The 21885-nt window shown below is 54.3% G+C and overlaps 1 protein-coding gene across 2 annotated transcripts in view; it reads right to left on the bottom strand.

Moving 5' to 3' along the window:
- RUNX3 (RUNX family transcription factor 3) overlaps positions 1 to 21885 on the bottom strand; it is a 59840-nt gene that overhangs the window by 29429 nt on the left and 8526 nt on the right. For both annotated transcript variants that reach the window (XM_040534821.1, XM_040534820.1), the window contains exons 2-4: positions 8892 to 9136; positions 7677 to 7833; positions 2566 to 2670 (exon numbers count right to left, since the gene is read on the bottom strand). In XM_040534821.1, coding sequence (XP_040390755.1) covers positions 2566 to 2670; positions 7677 to 7833; positions 8892 to 9136 — 507 coding nt within the window. The remainder of the gene's footprint in view (positions 1 to 2565; positions 2671 to 7676; positions 7834 to 8891; positions 9137 to 21885) is intronic.

Here is a 21885-nt window from a genome sequence, read left to right as displayed (position 1 = left end):
AAACCAAGCAGGGGAAGGGAGCACGAGCTATCGTGCATGGCCAGAGATGGTTGTTACCGGAGCCTTACCAGCTCCCTTCCCAGGTCAGCAGGTGCCAGGCGCTCCCAGGGGTGCTATCCCGGAGAGCCACCCAGTGGCAGGTTAGCCAGGAAAACCACCTTTGGTTTCCGTGACCAGGTGGGCCAACATCGTTTTACAGCCAGGATTTCTGCAGGGACAGGAGTGCAGGGAGAGGCAGGGACAAATGTAGTTTTATTTTTTTAAATTTCAGATTAATTAGAAAATGAAAACCAACGAAGTATGACAAAGGCGAGAACTTTTTTTTTTTAATTTTTCCCATACAGTGTAAGACTGTATTTTCACAAGACATGAATGAATTCCCAGTTTGACCCAGGGCTTACAAATATGACCTTTACAGCCAACAAACCTATGACCATCTGCAAAAAGCAGAAGAACTACAGCTTAGGTTTAAACTCTTCAGATCAGCAATTTATAGGATTTGTCGGGGGGGGAAGTACTGGGATGAGGAAAAAGATTGACCTTTAGGGTCCATACAAGACAACGGAATAAGCAACAAATAAATACTACACAGAGTTCTTTAAAGAGCCTAAATCTTCAGCACAAACATTATGAGGTACACAAATCAGAAAAAAAGCAGCAAACTGCTGACCTTGCATGCCAGGACAGCATCCCTCAGGCAAGCAAGCAAGAGTCAGGGCCAGCTGCTCCATCCTCAGGTTTTAGCTAATTGTGCAAAATGAAGGCATGGCACCAAGGCCAGGAGTGTCCATGGCTCAAACCCACAGCTCCCTGCCTAGCTACAAATCCTGTGCCTCCGTATCGGAAAGTTTAAATTAAAGATCAGTAATGATCAACCAACATGTTGAAATTCAAAAGGAGGAGTGGGTATGACTCAGCTTGGTTTTGGCAAGTGCTGAACGTTGGTGAAGTCAGAGCAAACCAAACGCTAAGAGTAGTAACTATCTTGCCTTGTATTATTATTTATATATTCCCTATGATGGTGATGATGATTATTATTATTAGAAAGGCGATCTGATGCAGCAGACAAGGGGCTGAGCCAGGAGTCAGGAGACCTGGTTTCTATTCCTGACATGGAACAGTTGTGCAACTCCCTGCCCAAACCCTGCCTGCTTTCCCCCTCCCAGCCTTGGTTGCCCATTCCCAGGTGTTTGCAGTGCCCACCATGACCCATGTTTGCTCTCCACTGCCACAGCACTGTAACAGGGACATGCCTTATGCTTATGGTTTTAAAAAAAAAAAAAACACCAAAAAACCCACAACATTGCAGTGCCTAGGCACTGGCTCTGCAAACAAGCACTCCAGACCAGCAGCCCAACAGGCTTATATAAAGCTTCTAACACCCCAAGCTCCAACATTAAAAAATAAAAAAAAAAGAAAAAAATAAAAAGGGGACCAAAAAAAAATCAACAAAAAACAAGGCAAATAAAACTGTCTTGCAGAGGTAACAGCCTTGACCTGGCCTGACATCAAGGGGTGCTGATGGCCCAGTGACAGCATCAACAGAAAATATTTTCTAAAGCATATTTAGAAGGATCAAACTGTTTCCCTTAAATTTGGGCACTGATGGCTTTACATGCTAAGCGAACAAACTCTGCTTTATAGTCCCCAGGGTGGTGCTGAGCATGCAGGAAGGCAGAGCTGGAGCAGAAGGACAGCAACAGAGGGCTGGAAATGAGGCCCTGGGACCCCACCAAGCAAGTACTCAAGGAAGAGGGAAACTCCTCCTGCTGACATTATTGGAGCATTTCCCCAATCCCCTCTAATCATAGGAGAGGTACTCCAAGATGAACTTAAACCACCCCAACTCCAAAAATCAACCAAGCGCAGCCAGTCTGCAGCTGCCATTGCAGAGACACTGCCAGCCCTGCTATATCCAAAAGACCCTTCTTGATCACAACAGAAAGATGGTTCTGTAGTTGAATCATCTGCTTGGTTTTCTAAAGCAACGCAGCCTCCATCAGCGGCCACTACCAGACAGAGGCTTTGACAACCTGAAAGTGAAACTGCCAACAAACAGAAGGGGAAGGTGCCCTGTGAGTTCTCCTGGGCCCACGTGGACAGACAGGCAAATAGAAGCACAGAGCAGGGGAAACCTGCAAACGTTATTAATCAGAAATTCAGCCTCTGAAGCAGGGCACAGCATCTCCAGCTTCATAACTCCCCCCACCCCAAAATGCGTTGCACACCCCCAGGGTTGAGCCCTCGTAATTTCTACTGCATCCCAAGTGCCACGAGGAGCAGGGCTGTACAACCGCACAGACCTTGAGGGGACATGGAGCACAACAAGAGGGAACAAGCAGCAGGCAGGACACACGTGGTGCTCCATGGAGAAAAAGAAAACGAAGACAATCCAGGCGCGCTCCTGGGGTTTGCCTGACCACACTGTCGTCTTTGCTCTGTGCACTGTGAAAGGCAGCTGCCCCAGCTGCAGAGGCATCCTTCATCCACATGGCCAGGGAAAGTTCAGCCCCCTGTGACAGCCCCCAACACTGCTCAGCAGCAGCCAAATAAAACATAACTTACTTCGTGGCTCCCGGGGTCCGTCTACAGTCACTTTAATGGCTCGGTGATAGGTAGCGACTTGGGTGGGGTTGGTGAACACTGTGATCGTCAGGGTAAAGCTTTTTCCTAAGGGAGGGGGGGAGAGAAAAAAGGATATTCACATAGGTTCAGCTCCTTTGAGGGTAAATTGCTCCTGCTGGAGAAAACTCAGACACAAATATCTACATACACCAAACTCCGGCACACATATCAGTTAATTTTATGAGACATTATTGTCAAGACAAAGCTCGACCATCTCCCGCTGGGGTTCAACTGGCTGCAGCGAAGACAGACTTGGACCTGGTTCAGAGCAGGAGCCTGAACCTTCCTGGACAGAAAAGTCACTTTTCCCCCTTCCCCTCCCCTCTCCCAGTATCGACCCCTCTGCCCACAGCAGCTTCCTGTTGCTTCCCTGTTTGGACATTTCCCTTTTTCCCATGGGAATCCAGCCCCAAAATGCAGCACTGGACACTGGATCCTCTCTGCAAGGGCCAGATTTGAGTCCTGGCACCCACGGAATACTCCTAGAGGAACAGTCAGACAAGATCACATCAGTTTAGACGTGATGGATGATGGTATTTGCTGGGTAAAACTGGTGGCTGTGGCCCTGCAGAAGCACCTACACAGGTAGGTTTGGAGGGGAGCTACACTGGGCTCTTGGCCATGGGGGCACCTGTGGCACACAGCCCACATGTGCTCATGCCAGGCTGCAGCAGAAATTGGAAACTGCAAAGCCTGCACCAAATATGCCCAGCTTTGTGCACCAGAGCTGGCCACCACACGCGTGGCCCCATGGACTGGGGGCACTGTCCCTTTGTTCCCGTACCCCCAACCCCAAATGGAGACCAGGAACACGCTGCCAGAAAAAGATTTCATACATCATCATGGTGGGCTTTCAGTGATGCTTTTGACGCACCAAGCTTTTCACTTTTTTTTTTTAATTATTGGAAAAAAAAAAAAAGTGGGGGGCAGGGAGGTAGGTGGTGAAAAGCTCTCCAAACCCAAAGTTTGCAAGAGCACAACAGTGACATTTTCTGGTGGAACACGTTTCCATTTGCAACCCCCAAATGCTTCTGGCATCGCAGAGGGCATTTTCTCCCCATGCAGAGAGGGAAGCAGCAGCAGCACGCCCCCGGCCCGGCCCCCGCTCCCCCCGCAGCACCTGCTCGCAGACCTCTGCCCGTTGCTGGCGGGTCGGGGACACCACCGCCAGGCGCAGGGCTCGGCAGCGCCGGCTTCTCCTGAAAGGGCCTCGGCTCTCCCGCCCCCTCCCGGGGCATCCCCGCAGCGTTTGGGAGTTCCGCGGGTAAAGGGGGGGCTGCGTGTGTGTGCAAGGGAACCGCGCCAGCCGATCCCCCAAGAGCAATAGCCGCGGGATTTCAAAGGCAGGCAGTATGTGAGAGGCAGAAAACCCAGCAGAAATCGCCCTGAAGTGCCTGCCCAATCGCCCCCGAGCTCCTCCAGCCTTCGCTTCACTCACAAACACCTCCACCGAGCAGCAAGAAACAGCCTCCTCTCCCTCTTCCCCGGGTTAGAGTTTTCTAGATCCCAACCACCATCTGTTTATAAGGGTGGATCTGAGAGTGCCTATAGCAAAAATAATTTATTGTATTTATACAGCTAGGCAAGAAAAGAAAAAAGAATAAATAGAAAAATAAATGATCTCCTGCAGAGAACACTGAGCAGTTATCTCAGGTGGGAAGTTTCTCTACAGGAGTGTTGGGTGTGTGTGTGTGTGTGTGTAGGGCTGGCTTTAAAGCAGACGGCAAGAAGGATTTGTGAAAGCCAGAAAACAATCCATGCCGACTTCAGCTTTCAAAATTAGACCAGACGGTGCACAACCCTTCAGCTCATTCTCTACACAAGAGGGATTTTTTTTTTTTTACCCTCTCAAATGAAAATGTAACCCCCAATGAAGCAGCCTCGCTGCCAACCTGCACCAAAGAGCCACGCTGCCACAGCCTCCGGAGCACGGAAGCTCCCGTTGACTGCGTTCACATAAAAACAACCGACACAAGCAGAGTATTTGTTAGCAAAACGTCTGCAGAAACCGAGTGCGCAGATGAGGATTATTAGAAGAAGTTATTTAGGAAGCTATTTCACGGGAAGAAAGGCAATGGGAGAGAGAGCGCCCTTTTGTTCGCGTGCGAGCGCAGCGCGGTGGGAGCAGGCAGCACGGCCGGCGTGGGGAGCACCCTGGGCACCCAGCAGGGGCTGAGCGGAGCTCACAGCTCCGTGCTCAGCGCCGCTACTTTCTACTGGGTGTGATTTTTTTTTTTTAATTTTAATTATTTTTCTTTTCCAAGCGACAATTCCCCTGCCTTTCGGTTTCACTCCCTGCTCACCGCAGATACAAACACCTCTGCGCGGGGAGCAGCGTCCCCAGGGAGGATGGCTGCAGAGCGGAGCCGGCCATGACATTTTGCGTCTCTAACAGCTCTCAAAAATCCTCCCATGAGTTGAAAATGACAATTATTACTCAGCAGCATTTTTACTCATTTCCCGCCTTCTCGGGAAGCCGGGCTGTGGTTACTCCTTCCCACCGCTCCCCGGCCCCAGCGCCCGGGCGGCAGCAGCCGCTCGCCGGCAGCTCGGGAAGAAGCCCGGCTCCCTCCGTGGGTCCGGGTAGCACCCGCAGCTCCGGGAGATGCTCCGTGGGGATGTTCCCTGGCCGGGAGAGCAACGCACACTGCAGCATCCCCTTGCCCTCGGCTTTCATTTTCTATGGTGAAATATGAGCAGAAATCTTTATTCGAGAGAGGCCGGGGACGCGGCCCTTTTCCCCTCCCTTCGTCCTGCACACGGGGACGGTAATTTTGGAGAGGGGGAGGTAAGAACCTGCTTTTCCCCCCGCCCCCGGGCGGCTCACAGTGCTGGGTGACCCACACGATAGGAACAGAAGTGGCCGGCTCTGAACCACTTCAGCTCCTGTTTTCAAAACAAGAGCCTCGCTGGTTCCGATTCTCCTGCAGCTCAGGCACACTTACTTGCTGTTAGTCGGTGGACACAGGCTGTGCGTGCTTACAAGTGCACACGTACACACACCATATTTACACAAGCTTTTACACACACAGAACTTTGTTCCAACAAAATATTTTGCAGCAAATTCAGATTTCCACCAGAATTAACAAAACCAACACTGGACGTTGAGATTAAAACAAAACAAGAGAAATTAAGTGTGGCGCCCAGAATAAAAATTCAATTTAAACGATTTTTAGCACTAAATACACCTCAAGGAGCCCCTTGCTGAGAAAGCACAGCCATGCACAGGGAACTAAGCACACGCTTCAAGCTGCAGGAAAACCCTACTGTGCCTCTTTCACACAGCACCAGGGAGCCCTACTGGAGTTAGGTCTGTGCAAACACTACAAAGCCTCATCCCATAAGAATAGGTAAAGAAATTCGCACTTGAGTTAAAACTTCTTGCTGGCTCCAAAGCCTGTTAGAGGCAGCAGAGGTGTTTCCACTGCTGTAATGAGCATTTGCCAGGACTCTGCTGGAGGAAGGAGACGATTCACCCAGCCACTTTCAGTAGACTGTAAACTACTGTTAATTCAGAGCTTGGAATTGCAGGAGGAAAGTTAATAATGAATTCAAGAGTCACGTTGAGATTGGGTTGCATTCAGTTTAGAAATTTGTGTAAGGAGAATGAAAAAAACAGAAAGAAAAGAGCCTAAGAGAATAATTGATTACAGAAATGAAAGCTTAATTCATAAAAGAAAAACATTTTCCATCCATCAACCTGCAACCAGTTAAGTGGAGAGTTTTAAAGAAACTGCAATTTGGAGAAGGAGCCAACAGGAAAAAGGAAATGTATGAAAGAATGTAAACTATTCAAGTTTCATAAAGAGGAACAAGTAAACAGTTATTACATGCAAATAATTCCTAACATCACTGCTTTTAATTAATGCAGAGAAGTCAAAATACATCTGACATTGTATGTATACATTCAAAGACTGAGAAAATGCTATCATATGTCTATTTAAAATATATTTTTTTAAAAAATTAACAATTAAGTGGTTTAGTCTGTAGTGTTTATTGGTGACAAAATGCTGAAATTCTATTTATACTATTTGAAATTCAGGTAAAATGCGGCTGTGAGGAATCATGCAGGAGTAAAAGGCACACAGGGATCTCCTCTCAACACCCACTGGCTCTCAGTATTTTCAGGGGATTTGTTCTGCTTTTCTCAGATAGCGGGGACTGATTTCTTTGATGATTTGTTTTCAAAAAGCCAGTACTGCGATCGGTTTAAGGATAAATGACAGAGCCAGTCTCTAGAGACAGAAGGTAAAATTTCTGTTCTAGTTTCCCATGCAGCAAGCATAGGGAAAAACAAATGCATCTTCCCCAAAAGTGGCTCAGACCTGCAACTGCCCCAGCTCCCACATCCCTGGTGGCAGTATTGCCCACAGGGATTTGAATGAATCTCTCTGCAACCCTACTCACCGCACCTACTCCATGCAGAGCACTGGATTATTCTTCTAATAAGAACTTCAAACATTTGATTTGCACCCTTTAACAGCTAGCAAAAAGGTGGATTATTGCCTCATCAGACCCCAAGTACATCCACCTGCCTCTGACTGCAGAGGGGACCCAGGCTCCAGCAGAGTCACCTGTCTGCCTTATCTCTCCGAGAAGACTCTCCATAAATTTAGAAGTACTTGGGCTGGGGCTGCCTACCAGCCCATGCGTGCACACTTTTGAGTGAAACACATGCACCTGAGAGGGGTTGCATTACAACACCACATTGGTTTTACAAAAAGGTTTCTTTTCCTGCACCACCTGTGCCTGATGTCTCGGCAGAGAAAAACCCCAGGGAGGAGCAGAGCAAAGCCACCACCAGATCTGCTCTGCGGGGAGCAGCCAGGGATGCTACCACATCCCTCCAACTGCCCCACTGCCCACGGCCCACTCAGGAACCACTTCGGTGCTGGAGGTTTCCTCCCTGCCCGACAAGCCCAGCCCGCAGCAGCAAAACCACCTCCATTGGCTCACGAGAAATATGCCGTTAAAGTAAAATAAACTTTTGCTTTTCTTAGAGAAAATAAAAAAAGAATAAGAAGGCCAACCATTTCCTGGCCGATACCTACCCCTGCCGCTTCTCCCAACAAATCTGAGATCGTTAAATCTTGCTACTTGGTTTTTCATCACGGCGGAGGCATTGCGGAGCTCTGCAGAGTAGTTTTCATCATTCCCTGCCATCACTGTTACCACCGTCCCATCAGGTACATCTCCGAGGGCTACAACCTAGGGCAGGACGAAAGGATTTTAGGCTGAGCTTAACTGCGGTCTGAGCTAACCTGCCCTACGGTTTCGCTCCCCTCAAGCCCCCTCAAAGGCAAACCAAAACCAAAAACAAACCGAGTCCCCGAGGAAAACCGAAAAAAAAAACACAAACCAAAACACGGATGGGGAAAGGGAAAATGAGCTAAACCGGGGGGTAAGAAGTAGCGAGGGGCTTCCGCGTGCCGAGGGTTTGTCCGCCGCACGGCCCCGGCCGTGGCGAACCGCGGATTTATTTTGTTCGGCTCGGGAGAAACTCGCTGCCGAGCGCGGGGCGGCCGCGCCCGGGGCCCCGGAGCTCCGCGGGCAGCGCGGCCCGGGGGAGCCGCTGGCTCTGCGCGGCCGCCGAGAGGAGAAGCGACCGGCGGACGGCGAAGCGGCCCCGGTCCGCGGAGCGGCGCCCCGCGCTCCCGGCGACAGCGCACGGCCGGGGGACCCGGTTTGTAAAAACCTCCCCGCCTCGCCGGGCTGCCCGGAGCCCGGCCCTGCTCTCCAGCCCCTCCTGATTCCCCCGCCTCTCCTCCCGCTGTTCCTCTCGCTTTTTTCGCCTTGGCCCCGTTCCCCCGGCCCCAGCGCCGGGCGCGCAGCGGGGCCGCCCGTCCCGGTGCACCCCGTTGGGCCGCCCCGTCCCGTCCCGCGGGAGCGGAGCCGTGGGGAGGCACGCGGGGCTCGGGCAGCGCAACCCGGTGCCGGCGCTCCAGCTCTTCGCTTTCTTCTTGCAGATTAGATCTCCCGTCCCTGCCTCCCTCTCCCTCTCCCGGGAAGGTAATTAACCTCCACTCTCATTAAACTTCAAAGTTGCCCGAGAGATCCTAACTGTACGGAATATCTAAGATGCGGTGACCGCAGGGCAATGCAGAGACTTGATTAAAAATAATAAAAGAGGTTCTCGTGAAGGTGATGTCAGGAGCGAGTTAAAATGAAAGGGGCGGAGGGAGAGAGGCGAGCGGGTCGGGACGGAGGGCAGGAGGGGGGTAGCGGGGCCCGGCGCCCCGCAGCCTTCCCCGGAGCTCCCGGCTTACCTTGAAGGCGACGGGCAGCGTCTTGTTGCACCTCCAGTGGGACGGCAGCACGGAGCACAAGAAGTTGGGGCTGTCGGTGCGCACCAGCTCTCCGGCGTGGTCGGCCAGTACATCCACGACGGAGCGCACCTCGGGTCGCGTCCGAGCGCCCGGCGCGGCGGCCCCCAGCGCCCCGCTGTTCTCTCCCATCTTACCGCAGGGGAATGCCGTGGAGGGGGGTGTGAAGCGCCTGCTGGTGCTCGGGTCTACGGGAATACGCATCACAACAGCGGGCGTCAGGGAACCGCCGCGGCCGGGGGGGACGAAGAGGGGCCCGGCGAGGCCCGGCGCCCACCGCTCGGCTGCGGCGCGGCTCCCGCGGCGGGGCGCGGCGGGGGCGCTCCCCGCGGGCGGCTCGGGCAGCGGCAGCCGAGGCCCGCGCCGCCTCGCTCCGTCCCGGCAGATTTCCGTGCTCGGCGGGGCGGCCCGGGGCGAGCGGCGAGGGGGGGCTACTCCCGCCCGGCTCCGGGGCGCGTCTCCGGAGGCCTCGCTGCGGTCCCGCCCGCCCCGCCCGGGGAAAGGCGGCGCGGAGCCCCGGCACAGCCACGTCGCGGCCGGGCGCGCTCGGCTGCAGGCGGGTCCCCTCCGCCGGGCGGCCCCGAAAGCAGCTCCCCAGTGTCAGCTGCGCCGCCCGGTACCGTATTTACTGCCGGCCCCGGGGGGGCGGGCCGCGCCTGAAGGACGGGGCGCCGCGCCAATGGGGCGGCCGCGAGGGGCCTCGTCCCCGCCCGCCCCCCGGCTCCTGGGGGCCGCGGGGGCGTGGCCACACCGAAAGGGGGCGGGGAGACCGCCGAAGAGGGGCGGGGCATCTCTCGAAGTGGGCGTGGCCTCGCGGGGCCCCTCCCCTCCGGGCCGTACGGGCCGGGCGGGCGCACGTCGGGGCCCCGGCGGCTCCTCGCCGCCGCCGCCGCCGGGGGGGTTTGGGGCGCGATGGGGCCGGGCTGGGGCCGGAGGCGCCGCCGTGGCCGTGAGGCGCGGCAGGGAGCGAGGCCCGTCCCTCTCGCCGCCGCGGAGCGCTCCCGGTGCCGCCGCCCGCGACCCCCGGCGCGGCTCGGTCACCGCGGGGCGGGGGGAGCCGAAGCCGCGCCGCTGGGCCCCGCCGGCTTACGCCGAGGGGCGGCTCTCCCCGCAAACCGCGCTGCAAGCCGCGTCTCCCCGGCCTCCGCTTTCTGGCCCCCGAAAGCTGGAAGCCGCCTCAGCCTCGGGCGGTCCCGGGGCGCCCGCGGTGCCCGGCGCCCCCGCCGGCTCTGCGGGGTCTGCGGGTCTGGGCACGGCCGGCGGCCCCGGCCGGAATCGTTGGCGAGAAAACTCGTGGCGAAGCGACCGGTTCTGCAGGAACAAAACGAAGGCGTCGGGCTCTTTGCGGCTGCCCGCGGAAACGCCGCGCCGCGAAGCGAGCCGCGCCGGGGGCGGGCGGGGGGCAGCGGCGGAGGGGCGAGGCGGGGATTTCTTTGCCCCGCGGCCCGGCTCTGCCGCGGCGGGGACGAGCTCCGCGCTCCGCGGTCGGGCCTGAGCGGCGCTGGGGGGCTCAGCGGCTTCCCGCAGGTTCGGGGCCGGCACCACACGTCGGGGCTGGCGGCGGAGCGCAGCCGGCTGGGCCGCAGCGGGCCCCGGTCCGCGCTGCGCGGGGCTGCGTGCAACACGGCTTCCCTTAAAACTAAAAGAAATTCTTGTTTTGACGAATCCCGCCTCGAACTGCCGAAACATTTTCCCCCGCAAGCCGCAGGGCGCGGAGGAGCCGGGCCAGGCTCCCCTTCAGCTGCCGGCAAGAGCCGAGCCGGGGACACGACCGAAAGAAAAAATCTGCGTGTGTCAAAATAAGCGAACAAAGAAATAATTTAATAGGGAGAGAGGAGGGAGGAGCGGAGGTTCCCTCGCGGCGGTGCCCCGTCGGTAACCGGGGCCCACAGGGAAGCTGCTCCGGCCCCGCGGGAGCCGCACCGGTGCCGGGGACAGCGCCGGCCCCGAGCTTGCCCGGGGGGTCGGCCGCCGGCCCCCGCGTGCCGGGCGTCTCCCGGCGGCTCTCTGCGCGGAGGCGCTGCGATCCTGCCCTTTTTAGGGGAAAGCTCGCCGGGCCGCGGGGCCGCCGCGTTCACTGCTATTTTTTGCCCCCGCGTAGCAGCGAGAGGGACGCACGCAGAACGCGGCTGCCCCCGCTCGGCGCGGAGCCCGGGGCAGCGCCGCGGGCGGGCCGGGTTTGTCGTGGCCTCCCACCGGGGCCGGCCGGGGCTCGATCCCCGCCGCCCCCCCGGTCCCCTCGGGGGTGGCACGGAGGGGATGCGCGGGGGGGGGCACAGCACGCCCGCGCGGCGCGGCGGGCAGCGCTGCAGTGCGGCCGCGCGGCCGCCGGTGGGCGCCGCGGCTCCGCGCGGCGGCTCCGCGACGGGGCGGGCGCGACGGGGCTGCCCGGGCCGCTGCCGCCCCGGACCGGGGCCGTGCCGGGGCCGGGCGGGGGGGCCGGCGCTGCTCCGGCCTCGCAGAGCCCCGCCGCGGCAGCCGACCTCGCCCTGCGGTCCCCACCGGTGCGATTTCGGTCTCGGTTCTTCCCTGCTGCACGGGTTCTCCCCGACGGAGAGCGAGGCGCGGCCCCGGGGCCCCCGCGTTCCCCCCCCGCCCGGCTGCTCTCAGACGGAGCACCGGGCTGGGACGGTGTGGGGGGTCCCGGTGGGACAGAGCTGCCTCCCCCCGGCACGATGCTCATTTCTAGGTTTACTGGCTTTACATTTCCTGCTTTTCCTGTCTTTTTTTTTTTTCTTTTTTCTTTAAAGTCCTGCTGGGAACTTGCCTTTAAAGTGTCCCTCCCTAAAACCCGACATCCCTGCAGAGCATGGACAGTGACACAGCACCTTGGCCCCCTTCCTCCCAGCCTGTTCCGCACCAGCAGAGGTGACAAGTTCTTCTCCTGTTTATAGATGCCACAAAGTGAGAATATAATCCATTTACTGCAGCCAGGGAGGGCCTGAGCACCTGCCATGGAGCACATCAAACCCATTCACGGGTTTTGGGCGCTTGCACGGAGAAGCTGGTGTCCCCCAGCATGGGTGGGCCTGGGCCTGGCAGTGCCCAGCTGGGGGCATGCTGGTGGGCAGGAGCAGCCCGTCCTCGGGCATTTGTCCAGCTGATGTGCGGTGATGAGCTGCTCTGCACCAGGACTTTGTAAGCACTGTGGCCACACAGCGTGGTCCTCCCCAGGAGGCTCTTACCTTTCATTAAGCTTTATGCAAATCTGTTTCACCTAGCCCAAATCACTACATCTTTTGGTGAGGAGAGGTGATGCTATTTAGAGAGAGGGCACAAACCCGGATGATTTCCATAGTCCACCCTCCTGCTATTACCTCCGCATTCAGGTATGATGAAGGCACATTCCTTCCTTATGTCAGTGTCCATTTGCAGCCCTGCTGTCCATGAACTGCTCAAATCCGTTTTTATACTGGTAACAACATGCTCAAAAGGGCAACTAATTGCATCACCTCAGTGTCCTCAAGGTACCATATAAATGCCTCCCCGAAATACCTGGAGTCAGTCACCCAGGCCGGGTATTTCCAGGTGTGCAGCGTACCATGTCCCGCCCCTCCCCTGCAGCCACCCCGAAAGCTACTCACACCAGCACCCTCTGACACCCCATGCTGACTTATTTTTTTTTTAACGTCTGAGCAACGGGAGGCAGGCTCACTCCCGTAACCTGTTGCATCATTTTGTTGCCCTGCACTTCCCCATTGCATAGGTATAAAGCTGCCCTACCTTGCAGCAACACAAAATGCAACCCAAAACATTGAGCGGTGGTAAATCAGACTTCCCCCAACTTCAGATTGGCTGGTCATCCCAAGACAAGCAAAGCTCAGCAAAGCAACCCAGCATCTGTTCCAGCAAAGAGGTGTTCATGCAAGAGAACTTGTCCCAGAGCTGTGGGGACCCTTGGCACTGGCAAGCTCTGTGCCCTGACAGGAATTATCTGTCGTTTGAATTATCCCTCAGCCTCAAAGAGGGGCTCCTCCTCCAGGTGACGGAGGGTAAAGTTAGGCACTCATGTCCAAGTGAAACACCAGGCTTTCAGCCACCAGCCCCTGCACTTTCCCTTTGCAGCACAGAACCAAACTGGACAGCAACTGCCCTGGAAGCTGCGCTGGAAATGGAGAGAGAGGAACGAAGCACACACCACTCTGTTCCTCCGCAAACCAGGACATATCGACACGTGGGGAGTATTCCTCCAGCCCCTGCTCACTCCAGGGAAGGTTAATATGGTATAAGACCAAGGATTTGCATGGGCCTCTTTTCAAATACTTTGAAGCTACTGTTCACATTTACAGGGAGGTCAGCAGCTCTTTAAATCATTATTTGCCGGGATTAGTTCCCTTACAGTCTCCTCTGTAGTTTTTAATTCATTTGAGCTGTTATTTAGCAGCAGAGCCACTTGCTTCAACAGCAAGGAAGTAAGTGCAGAGGCCTATAGGAAGCTTTCTATTAAAAATTCATCACAAACTCTGTCTCAGGAGCACAGTGCTCAGTGGGGCTATGCGGGTGTCTGGATCTATTTTGTAGTTAAGGGAAGGGGATCTGAGAGCAGCATGCAGGGAGGGAGCGTGCTATTCATTCATAAATCAAACAACAGATGCTAGGTCCAATGGGGTGCATGATGGTGACAATTTTTAACCCCTGAGTGTCACTGACAAAACAGGCTCTCATGAGGCAATTATGTGAGCCGCAGTAAGAGGCTCCGGCAGGAGGGAAGTTGTGGCACTCAGGGGAAGAAATATGGGGAAACTGGTGTGTGTGTGTGTGCAAAAAACAGTGCCTGCCCCAGACATAACTCACTGGGAAGCCTGTACTTGGGCAAGGGACCTACTGTGAGACTGTTCTGCTGGTGACTTCAGCAGCGCTGCACCGGGCACTGCTCTGTGGCCAGTGTGCCCCGGGGCTGGGTGATACCCACAGAGAAGGGAGGAAAACCTACCTCAGCACCCACTCACAAGGCAAGAGCTGCAATTTGACATCAAGATTTGAGCCAGGACATCCATTAACCCCATGGGAGCCACAGCTGTCCCGCTCCACCTCACTGTCTGCATAAACAGCCCTGTCGCCTGGTGTCCAGGATCCTTGCACGGAGCAGCCAGAGCAGGAGGAAGACTCTAGCAAGAGTGTTGGATCCTGGCATGAAATGCTGTCACCCAGGAAAATCAACATGAGGTTCCTACCTGGTTGCCTAGGGCCAGGTTTCTTTCACCATTTGAAGGACTAAAAAGGCCACAGTTGGAGGAGCGGTTGAATTCGCTCCTTACAACTTTGGGGCTTGCCTGTCCTCCCATTTCTCCCCATTTTACACCAGTGCATTGTATACCAGTCCTTACTTAAATCAGCATCCCCAGGAAGACTCTCCACATGCGTGCACACCCACACACGCATCCTTGACCACTCAGGAACCAGAGCACCGAGCCCCAGGGGCATGCACTGGGGTGAATCATGGGCAATGCCGCTGCTCTTGAGGTATTATCAGCACTACACACCGCTGCGATGCTACGCTACGGCGATGAGAGCCAGGACGCACGGCTCCCCTGGCACCAGACTTTTGCGGGCGTCCTGCGCTCTGTGCAGCATGATGAGGTGGGATTTTCAAAAGCTGCAAAGTGACTTAGGAGCACGAGTGCTATTGACGTGAATCCTGTGGTTCTGAAGTCACGAAAGTGCCATTCTTCATTGTTCAGCACTGCAATTCTCCTCTCCTCACAACGGCAACAATTAAGAGCATATTCAGGGCTTACATCCTCTGTGCTATTGATAGCACAGCCGAGCTTTTTGGAGCATGGGTCCCATCTGCCACTTCCACTCCTTTTTAAAAGATCCTAATGACTGTCAGATCCTTTTAGTTCTTAATTAATTTCAGAGTTCAACTGCAAATAGGAAACAAGGCAGCTTTTGCCCTTACGCATATGAATATTACTGTTCCATTTAATGTGGTTACTGGTGGAATGCTGTTATTCATTCCTGCCTGCAATAAAAGCCACATGTTTTTAAAACTTTGCACTTGAAAAAACTTTTAGGAAAGAAATCAAGTATGTTTTGTATGCATGGCATGAGATAAAAACTAGTCATAAATATTCAAAGAACAGTTAGAGCTTTATGCTTGATTTAAACAAGTGAACAGAGAAGTATGATGGTTGAAGTAAGTGGAGAATGACAGCCCGATGCTCCTTTAAGAATGTGTTTATGCAGAGCAAAGGAACTATTCATGCAAAGGTTATGGAGCACCTAAGGACATCCCATCTCCTCCAAAAAATGCCCAAGGTGGATAACAACTGGAAACAGAGCGCTTTATTCAGAGTTATTAAGGTTCTGTGGAGTTTCTGTCTCTTTGGGGGTTTCTGAGGAGTTTAGAGGGGCGCAATGCCTTGTGCCAGACCCTATGGGGGTGAGGACGCATCTTTCATGGAGACACCCCTGCAGTGCCCACTCCCACATTGGCAGGCAGATGGCTAAAGTCCTGCCGAGTCTTTCATGGGGCACCTGGGATGCGGCATGGATCTTTCTCAAAGCCCAGGCAGCCCAAACCAGGAGAGAAGGGAGCAGCCTCCAGCCTCCAGGCCCCAGGCACTGCCCAGGCCACAGCCGTGCACAGGGCCCCAGGTGCCGCCAGAGCCTGGGCTGGTGCCAGACTCTTCAAAACCCAAAATGAGACATGGGGAGAAATAAAAAAAATTCCAAAGGAAAGAAAAAGGGGAAATGTCTGGATGGTGGAAAGAGGAACCGAAAGGCACATGACGACAAGAAAAGTACAACGGGGTCGATGTAAAAAAACACGGTATGATTTCTAAGTTCGAGGAGAGGCGCTCCGAGGAGCTGCTGTCACGGAAGGGCTCCCGGGCCAAGGGCTGGGGCGCTGGCAGCCCTGCACCCACACAGCTTCAGCATGCAGGGAAACCCTGCTGCACGTGCCAGGCAAAGCAGCTCTCCCACAACACGAACAGACTGGAAGGCACTTTCTTGCCTCAGAAAGTAGCCATGCTTTGGCAAAACTGCCCCATCACTTATCTCCATGTGGTGACACAATGTGTAATGATGTTTCCCAAAGAACATTTTTCAGTGAGGCTCCCATGAGTCTGGCCCCAAATGTTGCTGTGATGCTGGGTATCAAATGGGTGCACAGCGCTCCTCTGGCATGCTGAGATTTGCACACGGAGCCTCTGGGAAGGGTCATTCGTCTGCACACCAAAGCAGCGGCCGGGCTGTGTGCCTGCATCCTGGCTGGGTGAAGTGTTTGCACTGCCCTGAGCACTGCTGCGCTGCACTCCAGCTGCTGGAGCCGCGCATTTGGGGAAGTCAAACGTGAACAGAGAGAAAGTGAATGCTGGGAAGTGCTCATGTTCTCCCACTCTCACCTAATATCGCTGCAAAAGGCACCAGGCTCGTAGCAAACTGTGGCCGTAGATTTAGATATTGCTGCAATGGCTGCAACTACGCCTTGGAGGCAGGGACAGAAATGGGTGCTTGTCTGCCCAGTGAGGGCAGGAGGGGACTGACAGCATCTTGCAGCTGGAACTGGCATCAGCTGGAGCTCCGGTTTCCTTTTCAGGTCTAATAAAGCCTCTTAGTGCCACATCTCAACAAAACCAGTTTTATAGGCAAGTGCAAACACACCACAAACATTTAACTTCCCTGCAGAACATCAGCATTGCAATGGGAACCCACCCTGCTCGCCCCAGGGGCACCCCATTGACTCAGGAGCCCCTTAACCAGGCAGCTGACAGACTGGCTTTCCAAGGCTGACAGACCGGCCTTGTGCATCAACAGTAGCTTGCTCCAAAGAGCATGGTGGGGTCTTGCCATCTCATGCTAGCTGACCACAGGGCAGCAGAGATGCCCTGCAGCAGCTTTGCTAAATTTCCAAAGCCCTTCCTGGAGCACCCTCGTGTTGAAGACGGAGAGTCCCCGCCGAACCTCAGCCTGTGATGCCTCACTGGGAGAGCCACCTCCACGCCACGGTGAGACCTCCTGCTCTCCTGTCTCAGGCCATCTTATTTCTCCATTCTTCTTTCCAGCGGCAAATTACCCCACTTCTTCTGTCTGGGATGGGCAGAGACCTGGTAGATGCACAGCTGGAAGCTGGGAAGGGAGGCACATCACAGGAGATGCTTTATAAATATGTGGTCTGCCAGCTAGCCTAATTCACCAGCTTTCATCCACTTGAGGGATTTCCCCACTTGTCTGCAGGCAGATGAGTTTGCAGAGCAGGGTGGTATTTGTCCTCCAGCAAGACAACTGTCTAGCAAAGCTCCCAAAACTGGTATTTAAAGGGAGGGACAAGAAGGTGAGGGACAGGAAGCATGGGACAGATTGTGGCAATGGAGCCCAAAGAAGCTGCAGTGTGCGCACCGAGCAGCATCATATATAGCTGGGGGAACATGGACAGGAGGGCAGCAATACACTTCTCCAGCCCATTGCAATGCTGCTTGGGTGAAGCATGAGCAAACAGCCAGCAGTGGCTGCCGGCCGAGCCCTGTGAGCAGATCCCAGGTCTCTGCATTCAGTCATTGCCCCAGGTTCACCTCACAGGGGCTGTGACTCAAGCAGCTTGCCCAGAACCCCGGAATTTCTGGGGACCAGTTTGTGCTGGCAAGGTCTCCTCCCACGGGCTGTGGGTGCTGAAGCCACGGGGCCCATTCCACCCCAAAACTCACACCGGAGAGTAAAGCTGCCTTGGGGGACACGTCAGAGCATGCGAGGAGATGCCGTGTGTACCCCTGTCAATGGGACTCAACAGCCATTCCCTGAGGATTACACCGGTTACAGATTAAGCCATGAAATCGCTGGCAACCACAGCTATAACTCTACCTTATAGCTCAAGGCAGATGATACAAATGAGATTCAGGCTGGCTTGCATCCCTTTTGCAATGCCAGGGCTGTAATTGCACCCTGGACATTTCTGTCAATGCAACTGATTGGCTTTTTTTTTTTTTTTTTCCCCACAGAGAACAAGGTCCCAGGTTAGGACCAGCTTTTCCCTTACAAGCTGTGTATCATTCCCATGGGATTGATCCCTGATTTATGCCTTATCTGCCAGACTCCATGGCAATCAGCCAAAGAAACAGTGAAGGTTCTCCACCAGCGACACAGAGCAACCTCAAACTGCTGTCAGTGACCAACCTATGGTAAAGCAATTCTGAGAAAACTGGCCTCTGGTTCCAGTTGCAAATTGTCCTTTGGGCCCACACCATTTTTTTCCAGGCTGGTTTGCTTTTTGCAATTATTCATTAGTTTCACTTCTATGAATAACTCTCGGCGATGCACTATCACCACGATGTCACAGCAGAGCTGCGGTCAGGCAGCTTTGACTAGATGGAGTCTGGGTTAGTGTTGCTTCTGCTCCTTCCTCGGATTATTTTTTCCAGTGCAAATGTTCTCTTTTCATATTTGCCATTCTGTAAAGACTCACATTGGCAACCAGCATCCCCAGACAGTAAGTCTCATAGTGGTAGAGTAGCTACAGAAAACCCCAAAGAGGGCTCAGACTGTGAATTCACCTTGCACTTTAGCATCCATGTAGGCACAGAACAAATCCCCTGGACTTGAAGGAATTAGTCACAGGTTAAAAACTACACAGAAGGTACTTTTCTGGTTTCTGGCTATGAACTCTGACAAATCAAATGCAATGTTATTCAGAGAATGTTGTTAAGTCCCTGTTTGCTGCACATCCATCTCCAGCATGCTGGGAAGGGAACCACGCCTGCCTGCTCCCACCATTCCCCCAGCCCTGCAAGCCTCGTGCTGCATGAGCTCACTTTTGCAGAAGTTTCTTATAAAAGTTCGTATGCAACCAGGAGGTGCCTGTCTGCCGGGGTCAGCTGTCTGACACCACCAGCAGGCTCCCGCCCCAGCCGAGGCCACGGGCTGGGAAGTGAAGCAGTTCAGCAGCAGGTTAGGGCTGGAGCCGAGAGAAATGGAGAACTTGTCCAGACAACATGGTAGTGGCTTTCAGTCTAGCATGAGCAGCCAGCTCTGTGGGGAGAGGGGGGATCTTATCTGTGAAACACAACCTCAGCTGTTTCTTCGGGTCTGAGCCGTTCTGCGTCTAGCTGAAGGGACTGCCTGAACCTCCAAAACTGGAAGAGATCATGTGGTTTTGGAGAATATTTTTACATTTTCTCCTAAAACTGAACAGAGGGCCATCACTGGCAGGAAGCGTGGGCTCTGGGAGAAGGCATTGGCGGGGGAAGCAAGATGTCTGGGTTCAATTCACAGCTCCACCGCAGCCTTCCCCAAGGACTCTGGACAAGTTGCTCATGGGCTCCAGCAAGTGCTTCAGCTCCCCCATCTGCAGAGCAGCGATAACAGTGCTTCTCCCAGCCCTGGCAGCCCCCAGCACCACAACCCACCCCTGTGCCACATGCGCATCCCACGTCTGGCATTGAGGAGCCCCCAGTTTCCATCAGGCCCCGGCCACAGTGTTCCTTCAAGGAAAATACTGCGAGCCCTGGCAGTCACACATTCTTGACATTTCAATCCACCGTGCCGATAAAACATGCACACGTATGAGCCAGTCCTGCCAACAACGAGCACTGTCGACCTCCATTTATATCGGCAGGAATGGATTTTCACAGGATGGGGTCTTTTGATCTCTCAGCAGCCAGGATCCTCTCTCCCGCCGAAATGCAGCCACACAGTGAAACCGCAGCAGCCATGTGATGGCTGGGGATGGGCGGTGGGAGGTCTCCATTCAAAGGCTGGGGAGACAAACTGTGAATCCCCCATCTCGGGAGCATACCCCAACGCACCTGCTCTACGCAGGTGACAAGGGTATTTCACCTCCTCTGGCACAGGGTGAGACAGGGACGCCAACCGCCCGAGCTGTGATTTCTGCAGTATGTCAGTTTAAATAGCGCTTGCTGACTGTCAGGATAGAAAGAGGTTTGAAATGAATAAAAAATAGCTACCTCAAGGGCTTGGCTAGTATCCCTCCTACACCAAAGAGTGTGTCAATACAGGAGAAATCCCAGCACTGCCTTTCCCATCCAATCCCTCCTGTGAAGGGGCAGCCAGGATGGAGGGGCTGGGGGGCCAGCATCGCAGGCCACCTGCTTGTCCCACCACAGGCCCAAAGCTTCAGTGTTGTGGGTCCCAATCCATCCCACCATCACAGGGCAGGGCCAGAGCAGCCCCTTGTCCCCAGGAGCTGCGCAGGCAAAAGCTCCTGCAGGACAGGGAGTGAGCAGGGGCATTGCTGGACGCCCAGTGCTCTACAAGATTGCTGCATGAGAGATGTTTGTGGTCTCCCCATAAAAACCTAATCCCCTTCTAATAATTTGAACAGCATTTTTGCATGTTAATATCATCCTGTAATGTTGTCTCAGAATAAATTAAGAAGAACTCTGGCATCACAGCAGGAATGAGCCTTTGCAATGATAGCAGAAAAATGTATGTCAGTGGATTTCAGCTACCACAGCCTGGTCTTGGAAAAGTTAACAGAATCGGGGGCTGACCAGGCACTACTTCATTCATATCTATTACCCCACTGACCTTCATCACCCGAGGGAGGAAGGCAATGGGGTGAGTTGCAGGATGGAAGGACTCAGGACTGAACTGCACAGGTCTGGTTCCCAGCGACACGTTAACTCTGTCGCACATTGATGTCTCCCAAACACCTTCTCCATCTCTTGTATGTCATAAAACACCTCCACAATCCTGACGCCAAGCTCAGCAGACCTAAAGTGCCCAAAACTACACGAGAAAGCAAGTGACAATGGATTTCAGCTGCCCTAGCACTTGGAAGAGTGGTTTAAGCCCCTGCTTGTGATCCCAGGGGCCACTGTACTCAGCTATGAGAGGGGAGAGCCAGGAAAGCAAAGCTAACAAGGAGCAGAACCATGACATTTTGGAAAAAACACAAGGGAAGTGAAGCTCTGTGCCCAGCTCAAGGTGCAAAAGCAAACGCACAGCATTAATGTGGAGTAAATTAGGAGCTGACATGCTTTGCCATTTAGAGGCCCCTATTAGCTGTGGCGGTAGGGATAGTTTAAAGCACGTGCACAGGATTTTTAATGACAGTGTAACTCCAAAGGTTGGAGGGATAAGAGGCTTTGATGTGGGGACACAGACACCTCCAGGGCAGGCAGAGGGGGATGGTGCCAGATGAATCCTCACAGCCGGTGCCTCGCCAGGGACCCAGCCCAGCGGCACCAGGGCTGAGGAGCTGGTGGGCACCCTGCCACTGGGTGCAGAGATGAGGAACCAGGGCTGGGGCTGCTGCTCCCTAGCCTGGCAGTTGTGCTGAGTTTATGGAAAAAATGGTGGGCTTGCCCATGCAGTGAGATTTTCCAAACTGACCCAGGACTAATAAAAGGAGGTGTTTAATTACAGGTTTCAATGTAATTGGGCACAAAAGTGGCCAGTAAAATGCAGCCATGGTACAAAGGAGCTGCAGAACAAGGCTTAATCTTGGAACAGAACATCTGATTTATTCTTTACATTCTCTGGGCAGCATTTTCTCTCTCTTTCCTAATGAGGGAAAATGGCACAGCCTTTCTCAAATCCCCACTAAGTAGTTTATTCCTGACTTCAAGTCACTGAAACCATGGCATTGTGCTCTGTCCTGAAATTATCTCCATGCATATGCTTCGAGTTTAAAGGGAACAGCAAAGCCCGTGTCTGGTGTTTAATGTCTGCCAGGCTGTGAAAAAACAGCCTCTGCAGCTTTTTTGTGCACCTCAGTGCATCTCCCCGCGCCCAGCCCAAGCTGCTGCTCCAGACCAAGCTCAAGCATTTATCTGCAATTCTCATGCACTTGCCTTTGCTGAACAAGAGACATCCCCACTGCACCAATAAATGATCTCCCGTATCTCCCTGCAGCAGCAGAAGGCAGAAATCAGTGACTGGGTGAGACAGGCTGATCCCACAGACATCAAGACACGTGCAAATAATTTCACTCAAATGGTCCCATTAACTCCAGCAGAGCCATGGGTTCACAAGT

This window comes from Cygnus olor, chromosome 23, assembly GCF_009769625.2.
Source record: "Cygnus olor isolate bCygOlo1 chromosome 23, bCygOlo1.pri.v2, whole genome shotgun sequence".
Taxonomy (NCBI): domain Eukaryota; kingdom Metazoa; phylum Chordata; class Aves; order Anseriformes; family Anatidae; genus Cygnus; species Cygnus olor.
The sequence above is the reverse complement of the archived record's forward strand: the minus strand, read 5'-3'. Positions and strand labels throughout refer to the sequence as shown.